The 20,424-nt window shown below is 40.1% G+C and overlaps 1 protein-coding gene across 1 annotated transcript in view; it reads right to left on the bottom strand.

Moving 5' to 3' along the window:
- rasal2 (RAS protein activator like 2) overlaps positions 1–20,424 on the bottom strand; it is a 118,219-nt gene extending 97,795 nt beyond the window's left edge. Inside the window, exon 1 of the mRNA XM_017710978.2 lies at positions 19,476–20,424. Coding sequence (XP_017566467.1) covers positions 19,476–19,644 — 169 coding nt within the window. The 5' untranslated portion in view covers positions 19,645–20,424. The remainder of the gene's footprint in view (positions 1–19,475) is intronic.

Below are 20,424 nucleotides of genomic sequence, written 5' to 3'. Positions count from 1 at the left end.
TCCACCTCATGCAGGAGGGTGCTGCCTTACTTTCTTGCAGCATAGCACAGGGTCTTTTATTTAGTCAGCAGAGTAGTGTAAACAGCTGCTAACAATCCAGAGCTGGGACCAGGCCGCAGACAGGCTAAACTGACCGTCTGCAAACCGCCATGAGGCGACACCCAAGTTCAACTGTATTGAGACTGTGTCTTTGTCCCGAATAAAATCTAAACATAGAAAAACTCAATCAGCCCGTTTCAACAACCTAAACAATAATAAATCATTTTCAGATGATAGTAGCATCACCTCAGATCTAACGTTTGGGTTACTCAATATAAGATCACTAAACTCAAAAGCAGTCAAATTATAAGTGATCATAAATTTGACATTTTCTAACATAGGTTAGACCGAACGAATATTCAGCAATAAAATGAAGGCAGGAGCGTGCATTTTCATTATTTAACAGACCACCAGGGCCCTACTTAGAATTTTTAAAGAATATCATGATTTTGCTGCAAACCTAGCTGGGTGCAATAATAAAGTAATAATTGTAGGAGATTTAAATATCCATTCTGAGAAGGCAGATGACCCACTAAAAAAGGTCCTAGACTCTGTTGGCATAACCCATAATGTAACAGGGCCTACACACTACTGTAGTCACACGTTAGATTTAGTTTTAACAATAGGTCTCAACATGGACAGGTTTAATATCATACCGCAAAAATCAGCAATCTCCGACCATTACCAAATTTCATATGTGGGCAGTGTCCTGTGGCCACTTATGAAGGACTAAAAAACGACCAACATAGGCTGTGCAGCAGCAGATGAGCTATCGTCTCTGACTTTAGAGAATGATCTGCCACCCGAATAGTACCTGCTCTGTTAGGGTCCATGAGGGTCCAGACCACTGAAGAACAGGGTAAAAGAGGGTTAACAAAGTTTGCAGAGATAGCCTAGAGAGACTGATTTGCACAGATAGACTACAGTCTGAAATTGTGGAACTACAAAGTGCACCTATATTGAGTTGATAAATTGGACAATGAGCATAGAAAAAAGGAGGTGGTCATGGGGGAGATTCACTTATTTCCCTTCACTCAGCCACTCAAATTCTCATCAGGATGGTGGTGTACAGTATTGAGCAGCGCATCAAGACATGTATTGTACAACCCCAATTCCAAAAAAGTTGGGATGCTGCGCATTATGTATTAATTAAATGCAACATTGTGCAAATCATTTAAACCCTATATTTCATTGACAATAGTACAAAGACAACATATCAAATGTTGAAACAGAAAATCTTATTGCTTTTGAAAAATATTTGCTCATTTAGAATTTGACATCAGCAATACAATCCAGATAAGATGGGACAGGGGCAACAAAAGGCTGGTAAAGTTGTGTAATGCTAATAAAAAACACATGGTGGTTAACTGGCAACAGGTCAGTAACGTGATTGAGAATAAAAATTAAATTAAAAAAAAGGATCTCAGAGAGGCTGAGTCTTTCAGAAGTAAAGATGAGGAGGGGTTCACCACTGTGAAAGACTGCACAATTAAATAATGCAACAATTCAAAAATAACATTTCTCAACATAAAACAGCGAAGAACCTTTGAATTTCATCATCTACAGGACATATCAATAAAAGATTCAAAGAATCTGGAGAAATTTCTGTATGAAAGCGACAAGTCCAACGGCACTGCACTAAAAACCGAAGTGATTCTATAGTGGAAATCACTGCATGGCCTCAGAAACACTTCTGAAAACAACCTTCTGTGAAACCAGTTTGTTGCTGCATCCACAAATGCAAGTTTAAACTCAAACACAAATAAGAGATCACATATAAACACGATCCAGAAACGCTGACATCTTCTCTGGGCCGGAGCTCATTTAAAACAAACTAAGGGGAAGTGGAAAAGTGACCTGTGGTCCGACGAATCAAAATTTGAAATTCTTTTTGGACATCATAGACATTTTGTTCTCTGGGCTAAAAGACCACTCAGCTTGATATCAGTGCACAGTTCAAAAGCTAGTGTTCATGATGATACAGGCGGCATTAGTGCACATGGCATGGGTGACATGCACATCTGTGAGGGCACCATTAATGCTAAATGATATTTATGTTTTAGCAACATATGCTGCCATCCAGACGCCTTTTTCTGGAAATGCCTTGCTTATGTCAGCAAGGCAATGCCAAACCACATTCTACATTTATTACAACAGCATGACTCTGTATTAAAAGAGTGCGGGTGCTTAACTGGTTTAACTTTACAGAATTCAAATATACACTTTTTACACTATTATACTATATGTATAAGACAATAATTCTTAACGCTATACAGCTTTCTTACCCATTACGGAATCTTCTACAGTTCTGCTCAACATTGGGAAAGGTTCCTACAAATTAGTTGAAACCTGTGTTTGTATATTATTGAAAAGGGTGATTTCAAACTGTTGCACAGTAGGGTAAATCCCTGTCCAGGCCTCCCAGGACAGACATGTCTATATCTCTGTGCTTCCACCTTCAATGTGGAGTGCAGGAAAAATGACATAGTGCCTCTGTCTGCATCTAACGGCATTTTGCTGGCATCTGTTTACATTGTTGCTGTGTTCTATGCCAAAGGAAGCTGGGAGGAGCAAAGACATGCACACCCTTCTGCCGAAAAATAGCACTATAAAAGATTCTGAAACTCATGCAGCAAGAGAAAGACAAAGCGAGAGAGAGAGAGCGAGAAAGTGAGAGAGAGCGAGAGCCAGAGAGAGAGAGAGAGAGAGAGAGAGAGAGAGAGAGAGAGAGAGAGAGAGAGAGAGAGAGAGAGAGAGAGAGAGAGAGAGAGAGAGAGAGAGAGAGAGAGAGAGAGAGAGAGAGAGAGAGAGAGGTCGCATTGAAAGGTTAAAAGCTATGCTAAGGCTGGCCAGCCAAGCATTAACAGAAAATTATTCTCCACAGTGTCTGTTCTGGCTAAGAGGAGGGTCTTTTTAATTCTAGGATAATCAACAAGCAGGTTTGTTAACCAAAATCCAAAATACACAATATTTAGAAATCTGTATAATAATTAAGAATGCACCAATACCACTTTTTACCTTTCAAATCCAATACCTGACCTTTAGGTATCTGCCAATATAGTGTACTGATATTGATACTAACTCTACCCTAACCTAGCCTTGACTAACTAGTCTAAGCTTGTTTCTCCAAAAAGGTAACTTTACAGGAGAAGTAAAAAAAAAAAAGAACTTATTTTAATGATTTGCAATTACTATTGTAATTATGTATAATTAGTACAGTGAACTAATTAGTAATTAGAACCATATTTATTAATAAGAACCATATTTCACTAGAGAAAAAATAAATGAATATTTTACTAAAAAAACAAAATAAAAATATATAGATAAACCTGTGGTGAACACATAAGCATGTAGGAGCATACCTGGCTTGGTGCTAAATATTGATTCACATCAGAATCAAGTCTCAGATTCACATTTAAATCTAGGAGTGTCAGTATCTGTGGTTGGTATAGTGTAGGTTATCACCTCTGCCTTCCATGCTGTACACTGGGGTTCAATCTCCTGCTTGGACAAGCACCCTACACTATACCAATAAGAGTCCTTGGGTAAGACTCCTAACACTACCTTCGTCTACCTGTGTAAAATGATCAAACTGTTAGTTGTTCTGGATAGGAGCATCAGCCAAATGCCATAAATGTAAACGTATCTGCTGGTGTTTGTAAACACTGCAGTAATCGGTACTATAGTCAGTACCAGCTGTCTTCTGCAGATTTCTTAGTTTAATGGGAACAACTTGTCACAAACCATGCCACTGTCTGATGCAGCTGAGCAACAGAGGTGGCCCACAGGCTAGTAGACACACTAAAAGGGTTCTATGATAAAGGCTAAACTGAGTCTGAACGCTATTGTTACCCCAAGAAACCTACAGTTCCTTCGATGAATTTCTCTAAAAGCTCACTCCCTCAATAACATACACTAACATTAGTTACATTAACATAACAGTTACATAACACTAACATAACACATTAACTCAGACTGTAACTGCCTACCCAGCAGAAGCTGAGAGACTGCTGAAAGATCCACAACTCAGCGATTCAGATAGCATGTTTGCACTGTATGTACGTTATCTGGATTATTTGCGGCATAGCGATAAAATGCAGAATCCCAATAGTATTTTATCTACTACTATTCCTTCTCCTCAAAATACCAGTGTCATGTTTTTGCCATCAACATTTTTACTACTGCTTGTCAACTCACACTGCTGATGTGTTGCTTGGTATAAATAATACTGAAAGCATAGTTAAGCATTCCTTTTATAGGAGTATAATGTAGATATCAACCGTATACTCACAAACTTATGAATTAAAAATAAAATACTACTGTGATAATCTAGATGTGTGTGTGTATGTAAGTTTTGTTTTGTTCCTAAATATGGCAGATGAATCATGGTGTTTCTACCTCTTCTCCGGTTACAACATCAAAGGTGTAAGGCATTAGTTTTGTCTAGGAAATTGTGGAATTATAGGAATGTTTATCATACATATAGATAATTTACAGTTCCTCTATTAAGTCTGCTGCAGTAACACTTGCTGCCAGATGTTGTTCTTTCCCCTAATGTTCATTATTTCCACTGTACTAGTCAAACCAGGAAACAACATCAAGGGACACTTATTTTTCACAAGTCTTCTGTCTGGCTGAGTATATTATCAATCAACACCACTCCTTAATCTTTATCAGGCTTAAATCAACAGGGCTATAGGGTATGTTACTGGGATTGCTGAAGATCACTGCTATAACAGCGCTTGTGTTGGAAGCTGCAACCACACCTTTTAATATTGTGTTTTTTGTCTAAACAAGACCAATAAAGAACAAACATATGGTGTCTGCCTGTTGGAAAAAATAATGAGGTGCTTCAAAACAACATAACCTTCTCAAAACCATTACTACCTTCTTCCACAAAACTCTGAACTTTCTAATTATTTTTGTAGCTTCTAATGCGTTACTTATTGTCAGCAATGCCAGAGGCAGTAAAAGACATATTTTAATAAGCCAGCCATCATTGCACGCTAGAGTTCTAGAAAAAAAGCTGTCACTTCATTCATTCTGTCACTCTGCATTCATTTTAGCTATCCCAGTGGTAACTTGGCAAAAACAAAAATTTCAGATGCAATCAGTTTTGAGTTCAACCAAACTTTCTCTGAATTTCACAAGAGTAACTGTACTGTTATTGATGGTGGATATTTGTGAATGTGTGAAAATTGATCTGATGGATTGTTTCAAGGAGAAAAATCTGCAAAATAATCTCTAAAATCAGCAGCCCCTAGAGCCACATTTTTAGTGGCCAAACTTAAATAAATACTGTAACCAGGGTCACCGAACAATAGGCACATTAATAAAGCATATCATACTCTCAGTGATGACTAATACAAGTGCTGTGTGTAGGTGTGCAAAAACACTCATTAAAAAAAAACAAACTTTGCCTTAATAAAAATGACTATTTAATTTGCATGTTTCTTTGGCATTGTTATAGCTCAGACAAATTCATGGCATGCCACTCTACCTGCTAGCATCAAATGTATTTATTTTGCTATGAAACATTAGAATAAATACAAATAAATCTACACATAAAAATGTTTGGCAGTGAAGTTATTTATTATGCAAGTTAGATGAATACGGTTAGAAGAACACAAAACACTTAAGGCCTGGATGAACAAACATTTTTCTAAGATACCTGTTACTACTTGTTTAGAATAAGAAGTGCTTACAGTCTGAGCCTGGAAAGGCTAAATAAAAAAAAAGTAAATAAAAAAAAAAGTACTAAAAAAAAAAAAAAAAAAGCAGGCCCCAGTGTGCCTACCCACCCTGCCCCCCTGTAATTAGACCACTGAATACGTCTTACAGGCAAAAAAAAAAAAAAGAAAAAAAGTGCTTACTGAGCAGTCAAATACCCTTGGGTTGTACAAAGCTGCCAAGTGCCTCTGAGCATTAAACATGCGGCAGTAAGCCACACATATACATACAATATACATACACACCCCGACTGACCCGTGAAAAGGATTTTCTACAGCTTTTCATTTCAGTCTCTTGACAGTAAGGTCCACAAAGCTCAGTAGTGAAGAGTGATTTAAATCAGCCATTTCATATGTTCAGTGATCTAGCCTGCACAAACGGATGCAGAAACATCCAGAACAATCTTCTTGTCACACAATTAAAAAACCTTTGTGTTAAATTAACTTTATATATAGCCTTGAGGCTGAATCAGAAAGACTCTGGCAAAATTCTGCCAGGACCTCAGCCACACAGCTTTTAGTCTTAGGCCCAATCCTATTTCACCCCTGGCCCCTACCACTTGGCCCTCTGTTTTGCGTGTTCACGTCTAGGGTTAGGGTGTCCCAATTTTTGCTGAGATAGAGGGGTAGGGCGAAGTGTTGGGGCTACACGGGCCTCCAAATGGAGGTTTTTCAGAGGCACACTCCAAACGGAGTGTTATCAGGAAAAAAAAAACGACAAGAGCGACCAAAGAAACATACAAATTTAAGTATTTTCTCCATTAAATATTATGCTAACCGTTGTACAGTATTATCTTAGTTTAATGTCATTTCAATGTACTATGGGCTAAAACTAAAACCTCTAATAGTATGCTAACGTTTCGCTAGCTAGCTAACTTTCCCATTCCACCTTAAACAATCCAGCGGTACTGATGCATGAAGCACCAGAATGTAAATGCTGCACCATTTAAGGTGGATTGGGAAAATTCAAGAACCTGGTGAATCACTGACTTCAGCTTTGTATCACCAATGTGATAATAATAACTTATAGCCCCTCTTTGTAGGCATATGATGCCCTAAATGTAACTAAAGCCCAACAGTGAGGTTGTTGAACTTTACCCTTCTCTGATATCCCTGAAGACAGGCTGGATCGCCTACAGAGCAGCGCTAATAGCCTATTAATGAAGCAATGTTTGAGGCTTGTCCCATTTCGTAGGGCAAGATTTCAACTACTACCTCTTGTAACTCAGTTCCAAGGGGTTAGGGTGACACTCAAAAACAAGAGGTAGGGATAAAAAGAGGAAATGGGATTGGGCCTTAATCACCATATTCCTGCTTCAAGAGGATATTCATGAGGATGTATGCCAGACATGCTGGAGTACAAACAAAGGAATATGGAGGGAGTATGCATATGGTAAACTTGGATAATGGCTTGGGCACCCATTCAAAGTGTCCTCCACTGTATTTTTAGTAATGTAGAAGGGGCATACACATGCTGAAGTGTTTGCCCAGCAAGTGAACAAGCCCAAGATGGACGACACAGCCATAAGAAGATATTTTTGCAGGGATGACACTACCAAACATCAACCTGCTTGTAGAGAAGGGGGCGTGGCCAGGCGTCGAATGCAGGATGGAGAGGCCGGTCCAGTTGAACCAGCGGGTTAAGTAGCTGACGATGTTCACCTGCGCCTTGTTTCTGCCAGCCTACTTGTAGTCATCTCTCCCTTCAGTAGGCGGCAGAGCTTCGAGAGAGAGGGAGACCCTGGCAAGGCACGAGAGGGAGCCAAACTGAATGAGATGTTAATGTTACATTTAAGCTGTGTTTAAAAGAATAAATCTGTTCTCTGCCTTCACCCCTGCCCCCGGCGTCTTTCCTCCCCACCCATTCAAACGTGACAGTGGTGCCAAAACCCAGGATGGAGTGGACAGACATCGCCACTGAGTCCTCACCCGTTTGAAGAGTTGGTGAAAGCCCTCTCCCTCCTGCAGCGAACCCAATATCAAGCTCTCCTGGACGCCCAGCGAGAAAACCAAGCCCGCTTTGAGTCCCTGGCTCAGGGCCAGGAGGCAGACAGGAAACTTCTCCGGAGTTTGTTGTCGAGCCCCAGTACTCCAGCTCCAGCGACCTTTTTCATCTCGAAGATGTCCACAGGACGACCTGGAAGCATTCGTGGAGCTTTTCGAGAGAGTGGCGGGAAACTGGGGGTGACCAAAAAAGGACTGCGCTATCTGACTGCTGCCCCTGTTCACGGGGAAAGTCCATCTGGCCGCATAACAGCTCCCCGCTCAATCGCAGCTGGAGTACAACGAGCTGAAAAGGGCCATCCTCTAGAGGGTGGGTAGAACTCTGGAGCAACACCGCTCGCTGTCGCTCCGTGAGTTCAACCATCCCTTCGTGCTGTCACCCGCTTTCACAAGGAGACAGCAGCTTGGGTCCAGTGCCACCAACCAGAATCGTTGGCCGAGGCCACAAAGCTGGCAGAGGTGCACATGGCGGCGTATTTGGGGGCAGGAAACCCCACCCAGCAACCCTCTCTCTCTCTTTCTCTCTGTCCCTATGCCCGCTCCCCGAAAAAGGGTAGCCCTGGGCAAAAAAAACCCCTTTCTCGCTCTCGCCCTCCCCACACCCCATCCCCCCCTCACCCCTTCCACCTCACGGTACACTCAGCAACAAATGGTCTCCCTTCTCTCTCTGCACAGGAGCCAGGAGCTGAACCTGCAAGAGCTGGGGTGAAGCCTGGGTAGGTGTGTTGGCGATGTGGGGAACCTGGACACTTCTAGGACCAGTGCCACCACATGGAGGTCGGGATTTGGTCCGGGTCCCCACATCACCAACCGCCTTCAACCATACCCCAATCAAACGGGAACGTACCGCATACCAGTGAGCATCCAAGGGGATACATATCAAACCTTGGTGGATTCGGGATGCAATCAAACTACGATTCACCAATGCTGGGATCAAGACCTGTGTGCCATGCTTGGGGCAGGTGGGCTTCCACGTCTGATGACTCCTGAGCAGAGGCGGGCTGGAGAGGGAGCCTCAGGGGCAGGGCCGAGCTTGACTGCTTGGCTACGCCTCCCGGGGTTACCCTTCTGGCTCCCCTCAGGGATTTCCCTCTGGAGCAGTCACGTGACGACTCGCTGAAGCACGCCTTTGACCAAGCGGAAGTCATTGATGGTCAATTATTTGAGCTGGGATGGGCCCTATCCTACCCACATTTCAAAGATAGACTGTACAGAGTGATGCGGGACACTCAAACATCGGAGACGTCAACCCAGCTTTTGGTACCGAAATGCTGTAGGGAAATGCTATTCCATGTAGCTCATAATAATCTCATGGCGGGGCATTTGGGTCAGGAGAAAACACTGAATTGCCTCATGGTCTGTTTCTAGTGGTCGGGCATTCATGTGGATGTACACAGGTGGTGTGCGTCATGCCGAGAATGTCAGCTCCAGCCCTCCAGCCATCCCAAAAGCGCCTTTGCGGCCCCTTCTACTAATTGAGGTCCACTTCGAAAGAGTTGACATGGACCTTGTCGGACCACTGTAGTGAAGCATACGGGGGTATTGGTTTGTATTGGTCTTGGATGATTGTGCAACGCAATATCCAGAGGCGGTGCCTCTTATTTTACCAAAAGGAGAGCTTACAAAAAACATGGTAATTTTTATAAGTAAAATGTAACTAAAAAATTACACGTATCTTTTATTTAGCAGAAAATTACTTTCAATAAAAAGCTGTCAGGAGTTCTCTTCTGGTATTTCTATTGCAATTCACTTTCCAATATATTAAAAACACAATCTATAATGAAACATAGTAGAATGCCTGCATTACTTTGCTTTGGTTTATCAAAACACCCTCGAAAACACTAAAACAATAACTGTGTAGGATGTTCATGAAAAAAACATGTGATTAGTCAGACGGCTCATCTGCATATTGCAACCCTAACTTTTAACAAAGCCTGAATGAGCAGAAGCTGAAAAAATCTAACCCAAATGTAAGCCAATACAGCAGTAGATAAGTAACAGTGTTTTTTTTTGTTGTTGTTTCAATATTGAGCTTATTTAAATATGGCAAAAAAAAAAAAATCAGTGTATCTCTTTTTCAAAAGTGGAGAGTGACTGGCCTTGAAATACTGAAGACCAAAACTAGACTGTCAGCAAAGGCAGAAGGCGTTTTCTGTTCAAGTATATCCTCTCGTCACATGAGCGGTAGTGCACTGGTAATTTGACCCAGTGTACGTCTTTTAACGTGCAGGGGGGCGTCACACCACCAAACATCTTTATGCAGAAGGCTAACTGAAAACTGAAGTGGGCAGGTGGAAAATTACTATTGTGCAGCCATTTCATTCAAACAAGACACTTAGAGCTATAAAATATCAGCACAAAAACACAAAACAGTGGTAAATGTCAAACAAAGGCACAAAAGATTTTTCTTTAGTCATCCACAGCCTTCAGGGTGTTGCTACAGTTAAACCAATTATGGCCAACAGTTTAACCTTATGGGCTTGTGAAATAATGCTGCTGGCTCAGTGACAATAAAAGCAGGTAGGAAGCACACATTGCTTGGTTGTGCTGCTGACACACACTATCCAATATCAAGAAGAAGCAGGAGTTTTTTTTTTTTGGTTAGTTTGTTTTTTGTTTTTTGTTTTAAACACAAAATCTGTCTCATGAGCAATTAATGTCTGGATGGTAACAAGACTGCTGGCGGTATCGCTGACCACAGGAGCTGTGAAAGAGTTCCCAGGGAGCCTACTCCATGCCGGCAGGGTACGCTCCATTTACATATGGGATAAGACAAAGACAATAAGAATTTGAATTTTGTTGCCATTCTTCAGTTAAATATGTCTTCAGCTGTGCAATTTCATATGGCCTGTATTTAAAGTCACATGCACAATGTGGCTTGGTGTTATGTTGAAATAAGCATAGAGGTCCCTGAAAAAAAGACAGCACCTAAAAACAGTTCTAAAATGTGTTCAGCATTAATGGTACCTTCACAGGTGTGTACACTCTCAAAAAAAATATATATATATATAGCCACAAGCGGCGATGAGCGGGTTCAAGCACATACAAGCAGTACCAGCCCTTCGGCAGGTTTAGTTCACTCGGCCTAAAAAGGCCTCAAGCTGTTTGGATCTTATTCAAAGGCAGAGTAAATAGAACTGAAATTAAGTCAATTCATCAAAAGGCCTTCAGTTGCCATAAACAAGGAGCATACATTCATATGTACTGAGCTACACTGGTTTGAAGAACATCCAGGAGGTTTTCAACATAGATGTCAGAACTACATGACTACTGGCAGCATTTCTCACATAGTACCACTTGCACAGTGGACTGGTTCAGTATTTAACCCATTCACTTTATGTAGGCCATTGCGAGGCCTAATGCAGTCACAAGGAGCCCTTTAGGTGTAGAGCAGCTCAGTGAAACTGGGTCAGAATCAGTCAAAAGGCCTCAATATGATATCAGTATTGATCAAGGACTTACAGTATAAGGACAAGCAGTAAAACTTTTGAAATGACATGAAAATAGAAAGTTGTTCAGGTGAGTGAACTGAGTCATATGGCACCAACTGTTTGTTGATCAACCTTGTAATAACATTGTAATAGCAATTTAATTGATTCTGAAGTGTTTTTGAGTGCTGAAGTGCCCCCTAAAGGCCTATCTGGACAAAATGTTGCATACACCCTTAAAGTCTCAGTGTGCAATGATGCTTAAAGTTTGGAGGTGATGTGGCCAATGGTCTCTGAGTTACAGTAAATGAAGTTAGAAATGCTATGACCGCAGTAATTAGTTGACTGATCCACATTACCCAGAGTCAAAAAGTCAAAAATGCTTTGATAATTATTTACCTGGAGATGCCTGAGAGTTATGCTAGGCCAATTTCGATAAGTTTGCGTGAAAATCCAGAGACTAGTTCGAAAAGTATGGTTTTCGAACAGTTAACTATCACTAAAAAACTAAAAAAACTAAGTTTTTTTAATGAACATATATTGGCAAAATTGTTTGACATGACGTACTACAATGGATTCATATGGAAATTTCATCAGAATTGTAATAATGTAGTAATGACATGTAATAATAAGTTCATTTTTATGTATAGTGCCCCCTGTGGTCAAATCCTTTCAAACTAGATTGTTTGTTAGGAAGTGGATACATTTAGACACCAGTCACGTTTCATGACGATTGGTCAATGTTAAGCCTGTCAAAGGCCTGCTGAATGCTGATTGGCTGAATGTGGCCATAAATTTCAATGTATCAAATTGGCCTTCAATATTCACTTACAGTATGTGCAGCAGATGATGCCTGCCAAGTTTCAACTTGATCGGATGTACGGATGCTGAGAAAATGTCCTGTTTTTATTGCTCCGCCCCCTAATTACATATGCATATAAAAATGAAATGGCTACCTCAAAATGGCCCGTCAACTTTGAAATTTTTTGGCTGAACGATTCTTGAGTTACAGATTTTTCAATTAATTCTGAATTAATTTGAATTTATTCAGATGTGTTCATTTGCATATTGCAGCCATGTTGTATGGAAAACTCAAAATGTTTTTGATAATTATTGATGGTTAGGCTCTTCTGAATTTTTTGAGACCAAATACATGAGGATTGGGCAAAAATTGGCGGACTAGTTCGCAAAAGTAGGTTTCGCATATTTCACAGTATTGCAAAAAATCGAGGTGGGCGGAGCTAAACGGTCCAAATACAAAAGTGGTTTGTTTGGACCCAAGGTACCTAGAAAAAAGTGTGCCACTGTCACTAAGGCAGTACTCCTCTTACCACTGGGTTGGTCTACTTAAGGCTACATCTCAGTACCTTTAGTTAGGCAACATAATACACTGAAATTAGAGTATATTTTTATATACTTATATTAATATTTAGAGTTAACAATTGGACCTTAAAACCACTGTTGCACCTTTGAGGGTACATTAACATTTTCTATACCTTGATGAACGAAAAATGTATCTGCACAGCACCTTCTTGTAGGTTCTTGTAGTGTAGCTTACCCCCAAACAACTCAGACCCTGGCTTTTGCACTTTGTCCTCTAAAGCCAGACAGTGTGATTTTAGAAATCTTGTTCTTTTGTGACTCACACTGCACATTTGAATAGACCAACACATACAGACAAAGCCTATGATTTACATGGCCACACTGTGCAAAGACGCTTTGTTCATGCTGCATGAAACACAGCCTCGACATACAGCTTTGTTAATGAAGAATTTCTAATAAAGCAGTTTTGTTCAAAATTGCTGCCTTCTGGGTAAAGAGCAAATGAGCAGCACTGCTAAAACTGTGCACCGAAGCTAAATCAGGTGATTAAGCACATGGTAGGACAATATGACATCTCTACAGCCTGTTTTATAAAGTTACAAGTATATTACCAAAAAAATGATGAGGTAAAAATTACATATCTGGTCTTTTCCATTTAAATAGGATTTAATAAAAGTCAAAGTAAATTTGTCAGAACTGGGTTTGTATTTATACCATAAATATGTATATGCTGTTACACACACACACACACACACACACACACACAACTGCATGAACAACTGAATTTCCTTTTGAAAAGCATTACCTTATTTTATTAAATGTACATAAACAAACTTAAATATAACATGAATGTCTGCTTGACCTGGTTGGACTGAAATACCAGATGCCATCCTGCCAGTACAGCCATTTAATTTAGATAACAGTTACAATAACAAAATTGCTAAATGCTCAACAATTCAAATGAAATATGAGTACAGTTCAGTCATTCATGTTCCTTTTACTGAGCCTCCCTAGATCATGTAAATCAACCAGACCTACCCCCAGGACAATGGACGCAATATTTATCCATGAAAGATCAGGAATGGAACTGAAAATAGGAAGGGGGTGGACTTCCTGCATTTTCAGGAAACACCTTGAACCTCAGTCTGCTGTCTTAGAGCCCACCAGGATGCTTGTGCCAGAGAAAAGGGAGGAGAATGGACAGATACCTGCCTTTCCCTATTGACAGCTGCCACTGCTCCTGCTGCTTTCAAAGAACCCAACTATGGCTAAACAAATAGACAAGACATGGCCTAAAGGTTACATAAGCTTGAAAGGAATTCTTTTCTCTCAGGATTTCTAAAAGACACACAAAAGGTAATCTTGCCTACATCCTCTGATACGCCCTGTTAAGTCTTCTGAAACTAACACAGGCACTTTTGAACTGGAATGGAAGCAGGTGAGTCAGTGAAACCAGGTTTGAGAATGTATGAAGGTCTTGTAACTGAACTCCAGCCCTGTGGACTATATCAGCGACTGACTCACTGCTACAGGGTTGCAGATGATTCACCAGTAAGCCTGTGTAAAACATCAGCTGACTGTAACAAATAATTTAAAACCAAATGCAAGGTCTGGGTTTTCCATGATCGAATGGACAGCACTGTGTGGCAGCCATCAGAGATCAACTGGCCCATCATAATCCCCACTTGTACAAAGAGTAAGAGCACAAAACATTAAAGTTTTCTCCATCTTTACTTTTTTTTAGCTCTCTTTTAATAGGCTTACACATGGGGTCTTCCTCAGAATGCACTACTGAACAGCACAGAGCGAGAAACCACAAACTAGTTTAGGGAACCTAATCCTAATCTGTACGGTGTTTAATAGTGTGGAAACTAAAGGTCAATTTTCAGTAGGAAAAGTCATGTTTGGTCAATAAATTGAAACTTACTTTGCATCTGACATTTTTAATAGAAAGTAAAGTAATGAAATACAGCTACCATTTTGACCCTAGCAGCACTAGGCAGTCAGCCATGATTTCATCTTAAACAGCTAAAAGCATTAGCATTGACCCAGAGAAGAGCAGCTAATCCAGTGTACTGCCAATAATCTCTCCTCAGTACCAAAGGGAATTTTAGGTGGAAACTCAGTAGTTAAAGAATAGCCAGGTTAAAGCTGACAGAAGAGTCCCAAACATGGAAAAATGAAGTTCCTTTCGAGTCCCTGTATGACACATGACTCACGATGGCAAAAAGAGGAAGGAGCTGAGCCAAGCTTTTCAAAAGAGAGGAACGAGAGATATACAAGATGAGATGGAGTTGATACTGGAAAAGCAGCTGGGCAGCAGGACAGTCTAAAAGTTATTTCAGCCTTGGAACATAATGATGAGCACGCTGGTGCCTGTCCACTGAGATCATTCACAACACAGTCTGCTTACATCACAGCTCCAGCCCAGGCTTATGACACTCCCAGACAGCAAACCAAGGAGCCAAAGGGATTTGAGGGTGGAGTAGGGAACAGCAGGATACACATCCTGAGAGATGACTGAATGTTGGAGCTGTCCACTATGAACACAATCCCCCTATTCACTGCAGCACCAAACTTACCATCCCCCCTCTTCTCTCAGCTTCCTCTATAAGACCAAACACTTCTGACCTACAAAGTTGTAAACATGGTAAGACTCCAGAAGCTTCTGACAGAGAGGCATTCACCTTCACCCCACAAGTGACCCCATACTTTTAGCATAGGAAGCAAAAGCATAATGTAAAATGAATGGTTACCACAGCTAAAAACAGAAAATACCTAAAAGTCTGACTTTTTATGGATCAAACATTAGAGTGGAGATCCTGTCGCCTTTTGCTTTCCTTTAATAAATCTGGTACACTGCCCAATTTTATGCCATAACTACAATGTACGGAGGGAGTCAAATCCGAGAGAATCAAGTCAAGCAGAACAGTCAGTTTCCAGGGTGTTAGCACTGATGTGAGCTGAATGCCTAGCAACTTCGTCCAGACTCAATAGCGGAGAGAAGAAAAGGAACTGTAACCACTGGTATACCTGGCTATGACTTACTAATGTCTTATTGCTGCACCAGTTTCAATCTGTACTGGTAAAACAGCAAAAGATGATGGCATGGTTACCACATCAAATCAAATCAAATTTATTTGTATAGTATAACTCATGTCATCACAAAGCAGCTTCACAGAATTCCAGAAAAGACAAAGCTTTAAAAGAATGTAAAAAACCCCAGTTCAGCAAGCCAGGGGCGACGGTGGCAAGGAAAAACTTCCTCAGAGCTGATGAAGAAACCTTGGGAGGAACCAAGGCTCACAAGGTGGGATCCATCCTCCTCTGGTCTAAAAGCTACCTACAAATGATCATAATACTAATATTAATAGCAGCAGTATTAGTAGTAGTAATAGCTAGGAGCCTATGAAAACATCAATGTAGTTTTCCGGGCAGCTAGTAGGTGGCAGTAGCTGGGGCATGGGCAGCTGGTCTGAAGTGGGTAGCAAGAGGGCTCGACAGTCAGTCGTCCTTCAGCGTCCGGACGGACATGTGAGCAGTCGTATAATGTGTAGCACATTGCATAGCATATTGGATTCGTAAGGACAAAGACAAACATAGCTGCAAGCGACAATGAGCAGGTCCAAGCACACATTAGGCAATTTAGGCCTAAAAGGCAACCGTGGTGAAAAGTACAGTGCGGCAAGCAAATTTAAGCTAAAATTTAAGACAAGAAGGGAAATTCCTGACATAACATGTTATTACAAACTTTTTTAGGTCAACAAACAATCAAATGGCACCACTTGTTTATATGTAGACTTGGTAATAGACATTGTAATAGCATTTTCAATTATTTTAAGTGATTATTTTGAGTGTTTTCAAGCTTCAATGACAACTGGTCATTAATAATCCTATAGAAAGGTTACTGGCTTCCTTAGAGATACACTAAGATTCACTTAAAGTCTGTCTAATAGATGCTACCTACAAAATTTCAACATGATTAGATGCATGGATGCTGAGAAACAGTTATTTAGCATTTATAACAGCCCGTCAAACACAGAGATACAGCGGGTGAAATAAGTATTGAACATGCCACCAATTTTCTAAGCAAATATATTTCTAAATGAGTTATTGACATGAAATTCCAGATATCGGTAACAACCCATCCAATCCACACATGCAAGGAAATCAAACTGCAAATGTCCATACATTATGTGTAATAATGAGAAATAACACAGGGAAAAAGTATTGAACACGCTTACTGAAATTTATTTAATACTTCATACAAAAGCCTTTGTTGGTGATGACACCTTGAAGACGCCTCCTGTATGGAGAAACTAGTCACATGCATTGCTTGTATGTGATTTTGGCCCGTTCTTCCCCACAAACGCTCTTCAAATCCTCAAGGTTCCGTGGGCTCCTTCTATGAATTCTGAGCTTTAGTTCCTTCAATAGATTTTGAATTGGTTTCAGGTCAGGAGATTGGCTAGGCAGTTCTAGCAGCATTATTTTCTTTCTCTGAAACCAATTGAGAGTTTCCTTGGCTGTGTGTTTGGGATCGCTGTCTTGCTGAAATGTCCACCTTCATTTCATCTTCATCATCCTGGTAGATGGCAGCAGATTTTTGCCAAGAATGTCTCGGTACATTTGTCCATTCATCCTTCCTTCAATTATTTGAAGTGTGCCAGTGCCGTATGCTGAAAAACAGCCCCACACCACTTCCAAACTATAAACTCCATATTGGTGGTATGGTGTTTTTGGAGTGATATGCAGCACCTTTTGACCTCCAAACATGGTGTGTATTATGGCATCCAAAGAGTTAAATTTTGGTCTCATCTGACCAGACCATATCCTCCCAGTATTTCACAGGCTTGTCTAAATGTTTTTGAGCAAACTTTAAATGCACTTTCGGTAGCTCTCCACAAGTGGTCCTTAGCTCTTGGACAACTTTTCTGATAATTCTTTTTATTCCTCTGTCTGAAATCTTGTGTTGGGTGCACCTTGTCCTGACTGGTTTATGGTGAAATGATGTTCTTTCCACTTACGGATTATGGCCTCAACAGTGCTCACTTGAACCTTCTGTAACCAATGCCATCAGTATGTTTTGCAACAATAAGGTTGAGAAAGTCTTTAGAAAGCTCACTTGTTTTACCTATGAGATGCTTCTTATGTGGCACCTTGGTAATGAGACACCTTTTTATAGGCCATCAGTTGAACCAGCTGATATTAATTTGCACTAAGTGACAGGACTGCTTTCTAATTACTGATAGATTTCAGTTGGTGTCATGACTTTCCATGGCTTTTTGCCCCTCTCCATCTTCATGTGTTCAATACTTTTCCCTGTGTTATTTCTCAATATTATACATAAATTATGGACATCTATGGTTTGAGTTCTTTGCATGTGTGCATTGGATGGGTTGTTACCAACATCTGGTGAGAATTTTATGTCAACTGCACCTTTAGAAATATATTTACTTGGACCCTTACTTTTTGAGGCAACTATTGTGGCAAGAGAGCATGTTCCCAGTAAAACTGAACAGCAGAACTAAATAAAAAAACAAGTATTTGGTTCTACAGCTCATTCATAGTTATTGTTTTTTGGGTGATGGATTCTCAAGATTCAGAGTAGTTTGAATTTCAATCAAACTGATCAAATGTCAATGACCAGTGAACCCAAATATGTCTTCAAAGATTATTTGACACAAATTCAATTTTAAATATATTTGAAGCCAAAATCTTATTTCACAACTACTGTAAAACAATGTTTTAGGAACCAGGCAGCATACATCATGTAATCACTTTCTTTGAGGTATCTTTTAGACACATTAAACACTTCAGATACTTGGTTCCTATCATCACTGCTGTGAATTCTGACTTGGAAAGCTTCTATAGAACAGAGCATTTAATAGCATACCACTCTGAATGACAATGTTTCTATTTCACCTTTTACCATATGAAACGCACAAACACTGACAGATGTGGAGATCCAGTTTTCTTTACCTGAAACCTCAGATTCCTAAAAAATCTCTGGCCACAATAAAAGGACTCAAGAATTTGCTTAAGTGCAAACACACCGGATGCCACACCAAGACAAGCACATCAGTGACATCAAGGAGGCAGAGAAGTAGAAATGAGCATATGAATGCTGAAGGTACCTTCAAGCTGAGCAGACACAATCATGTCAATTAAGGTTCTATCAGTCATGAAGGTGGTCTGCTTGCTACCCTCAAAGTTGGGTCTGACATTACAGCTCCAGGGCAATAAGAATGTATTAAGACAAATTATTCAGTGGTCAGTCCAAGTGGTTCACAAGTGTATAATTTAAGTGTGTATTAATAATAGCCTTCACAAAGAAATGTATTATAATAGCTTATAATAGCTTTATTTTACTGTGTACCATGATTATCTATGTGTACAAACACACATATAGACAAATATATTATATATAAACATACTATATTTGAAATATAATTTTTTTAAAACCATAAACCTGGTGACAGACACTTGTAGGCTGTAAAGGAAACAGGAAATAAAGACCAAACTAGTTATTTCTTATACACGCGCACACACACACACACTAATTTATATATATATATATATATATATATATATATATATATATATATATATATATAAATAAAGGGCTGCAACTATTGAATATTTTTGCAATCGAGTATTCTGTCAATTTTTTCATCGATTAATCAGATAAATCACACTTTTGTGTTTTTAAACAACTATACCAATATACATACATACCAACTATACCAATATACATACATACACACACACACACATATATATATATAATATGTGTGTGTGTATATATATATATATACACACACACACACACACACACACACACACACACACACACGCACAGAGGTCAGAAACACAACATGAAGCAGAGAAACGTTAAGGAAAACATAAAAATGAGAATTTAATAGCGAAGCTGTAACCAGCTACAACTTACCGTACACTCGCACCCATCCTTGCTGCTGGCAAATATAGTCGATTAAAATCCCCTCTACCACAGGATCTAAAGAAATAATACCTCCTTGAACCGAGTCCACGTCGCCAGTCATTAAATCCATCTCCGTTCCAGATGCACCTACAGTGTAAACTCCTGAAAGGGACTCCATCTGGAGCAAAACTTGAACGTTGTTTTTGGAACACAAATGCCGATGGCACCACAATCGGTTTTCATTTACCTAACCTAGCTAACATCTATACGCGCCTATGTGATTTCTAAGGCACTACGACCAGTCATAATATAAAAAGGCGACCTTCCGGAATTTAAAACGGAAGGAATTGCTGATAAAAAAAAAATCACAAGAGGTAGATTTCACAGGGTCCATACAACGTTAGCTACGATTTTCCTATTTTTCTTTGTTTGGTCAGTCGGTCAGGATGAAAGAACGTTGCAAGTTGAACTGACCAACACAAACTCAGCTAGCGTTCACTCGGCTAACGTCGTTTGCCACAACCGATGACATTTTTTAACGTTCGTTAATATATATGCATACTATTTGCTCGTAACGTTTCAGTTCACAATCACCTGCTGAAAAAAGGCAAAAGTGCAAAGTTAAACGTCTTTTTTGCAAGTTCCCTTTGGCTCTTATGGTGAGAAGGTGGGCAGCTTCTCCTGCTGGTGTTTAGAAATCAGCTCTCGCCGGCGGCCACGACTTCAGACATTGGCTTTTTCTCCTCGGTGACTGTTAATCGTTCGGTTCATATGGATAGCTTGAAACCTTCCAGACGTATAAATTCATCACTTGACCCGTAGTTTAAATCGGAGTTGTTTTTGGTTTTTCGCATTTCCGCAGTCTCAATCTGCAATGGAAGAGCCTTTCCGCCAGCCCTCTTTTTCACATTTAAAATCCAGACCACTTTTACATCTCAGTCACATGCCACCACCGACA

The sequence above is a fragment of the Pygocentrus nattereri genome, chromosome 2, assembly GCF_015220715.1.
Source record: "Pygocentrus nattereri isolate fPygNat1 chromosome 2, fPygNat1.pri, whole genome shotgun sequence".
Classification (NCBI taxonomy): domain Eukaryota; kingdom Metazoa; phylum Chordata; class Actinopteri; order Characiformes; family Serrasalmidae; genus Pygocentrus; species Pygocentrus nattereri.
The sequence above is the reverse complement of the archived record's forward strand: the minus strand, read 5'-3'. Positions and strand labels throughout refer to the sequence as shown.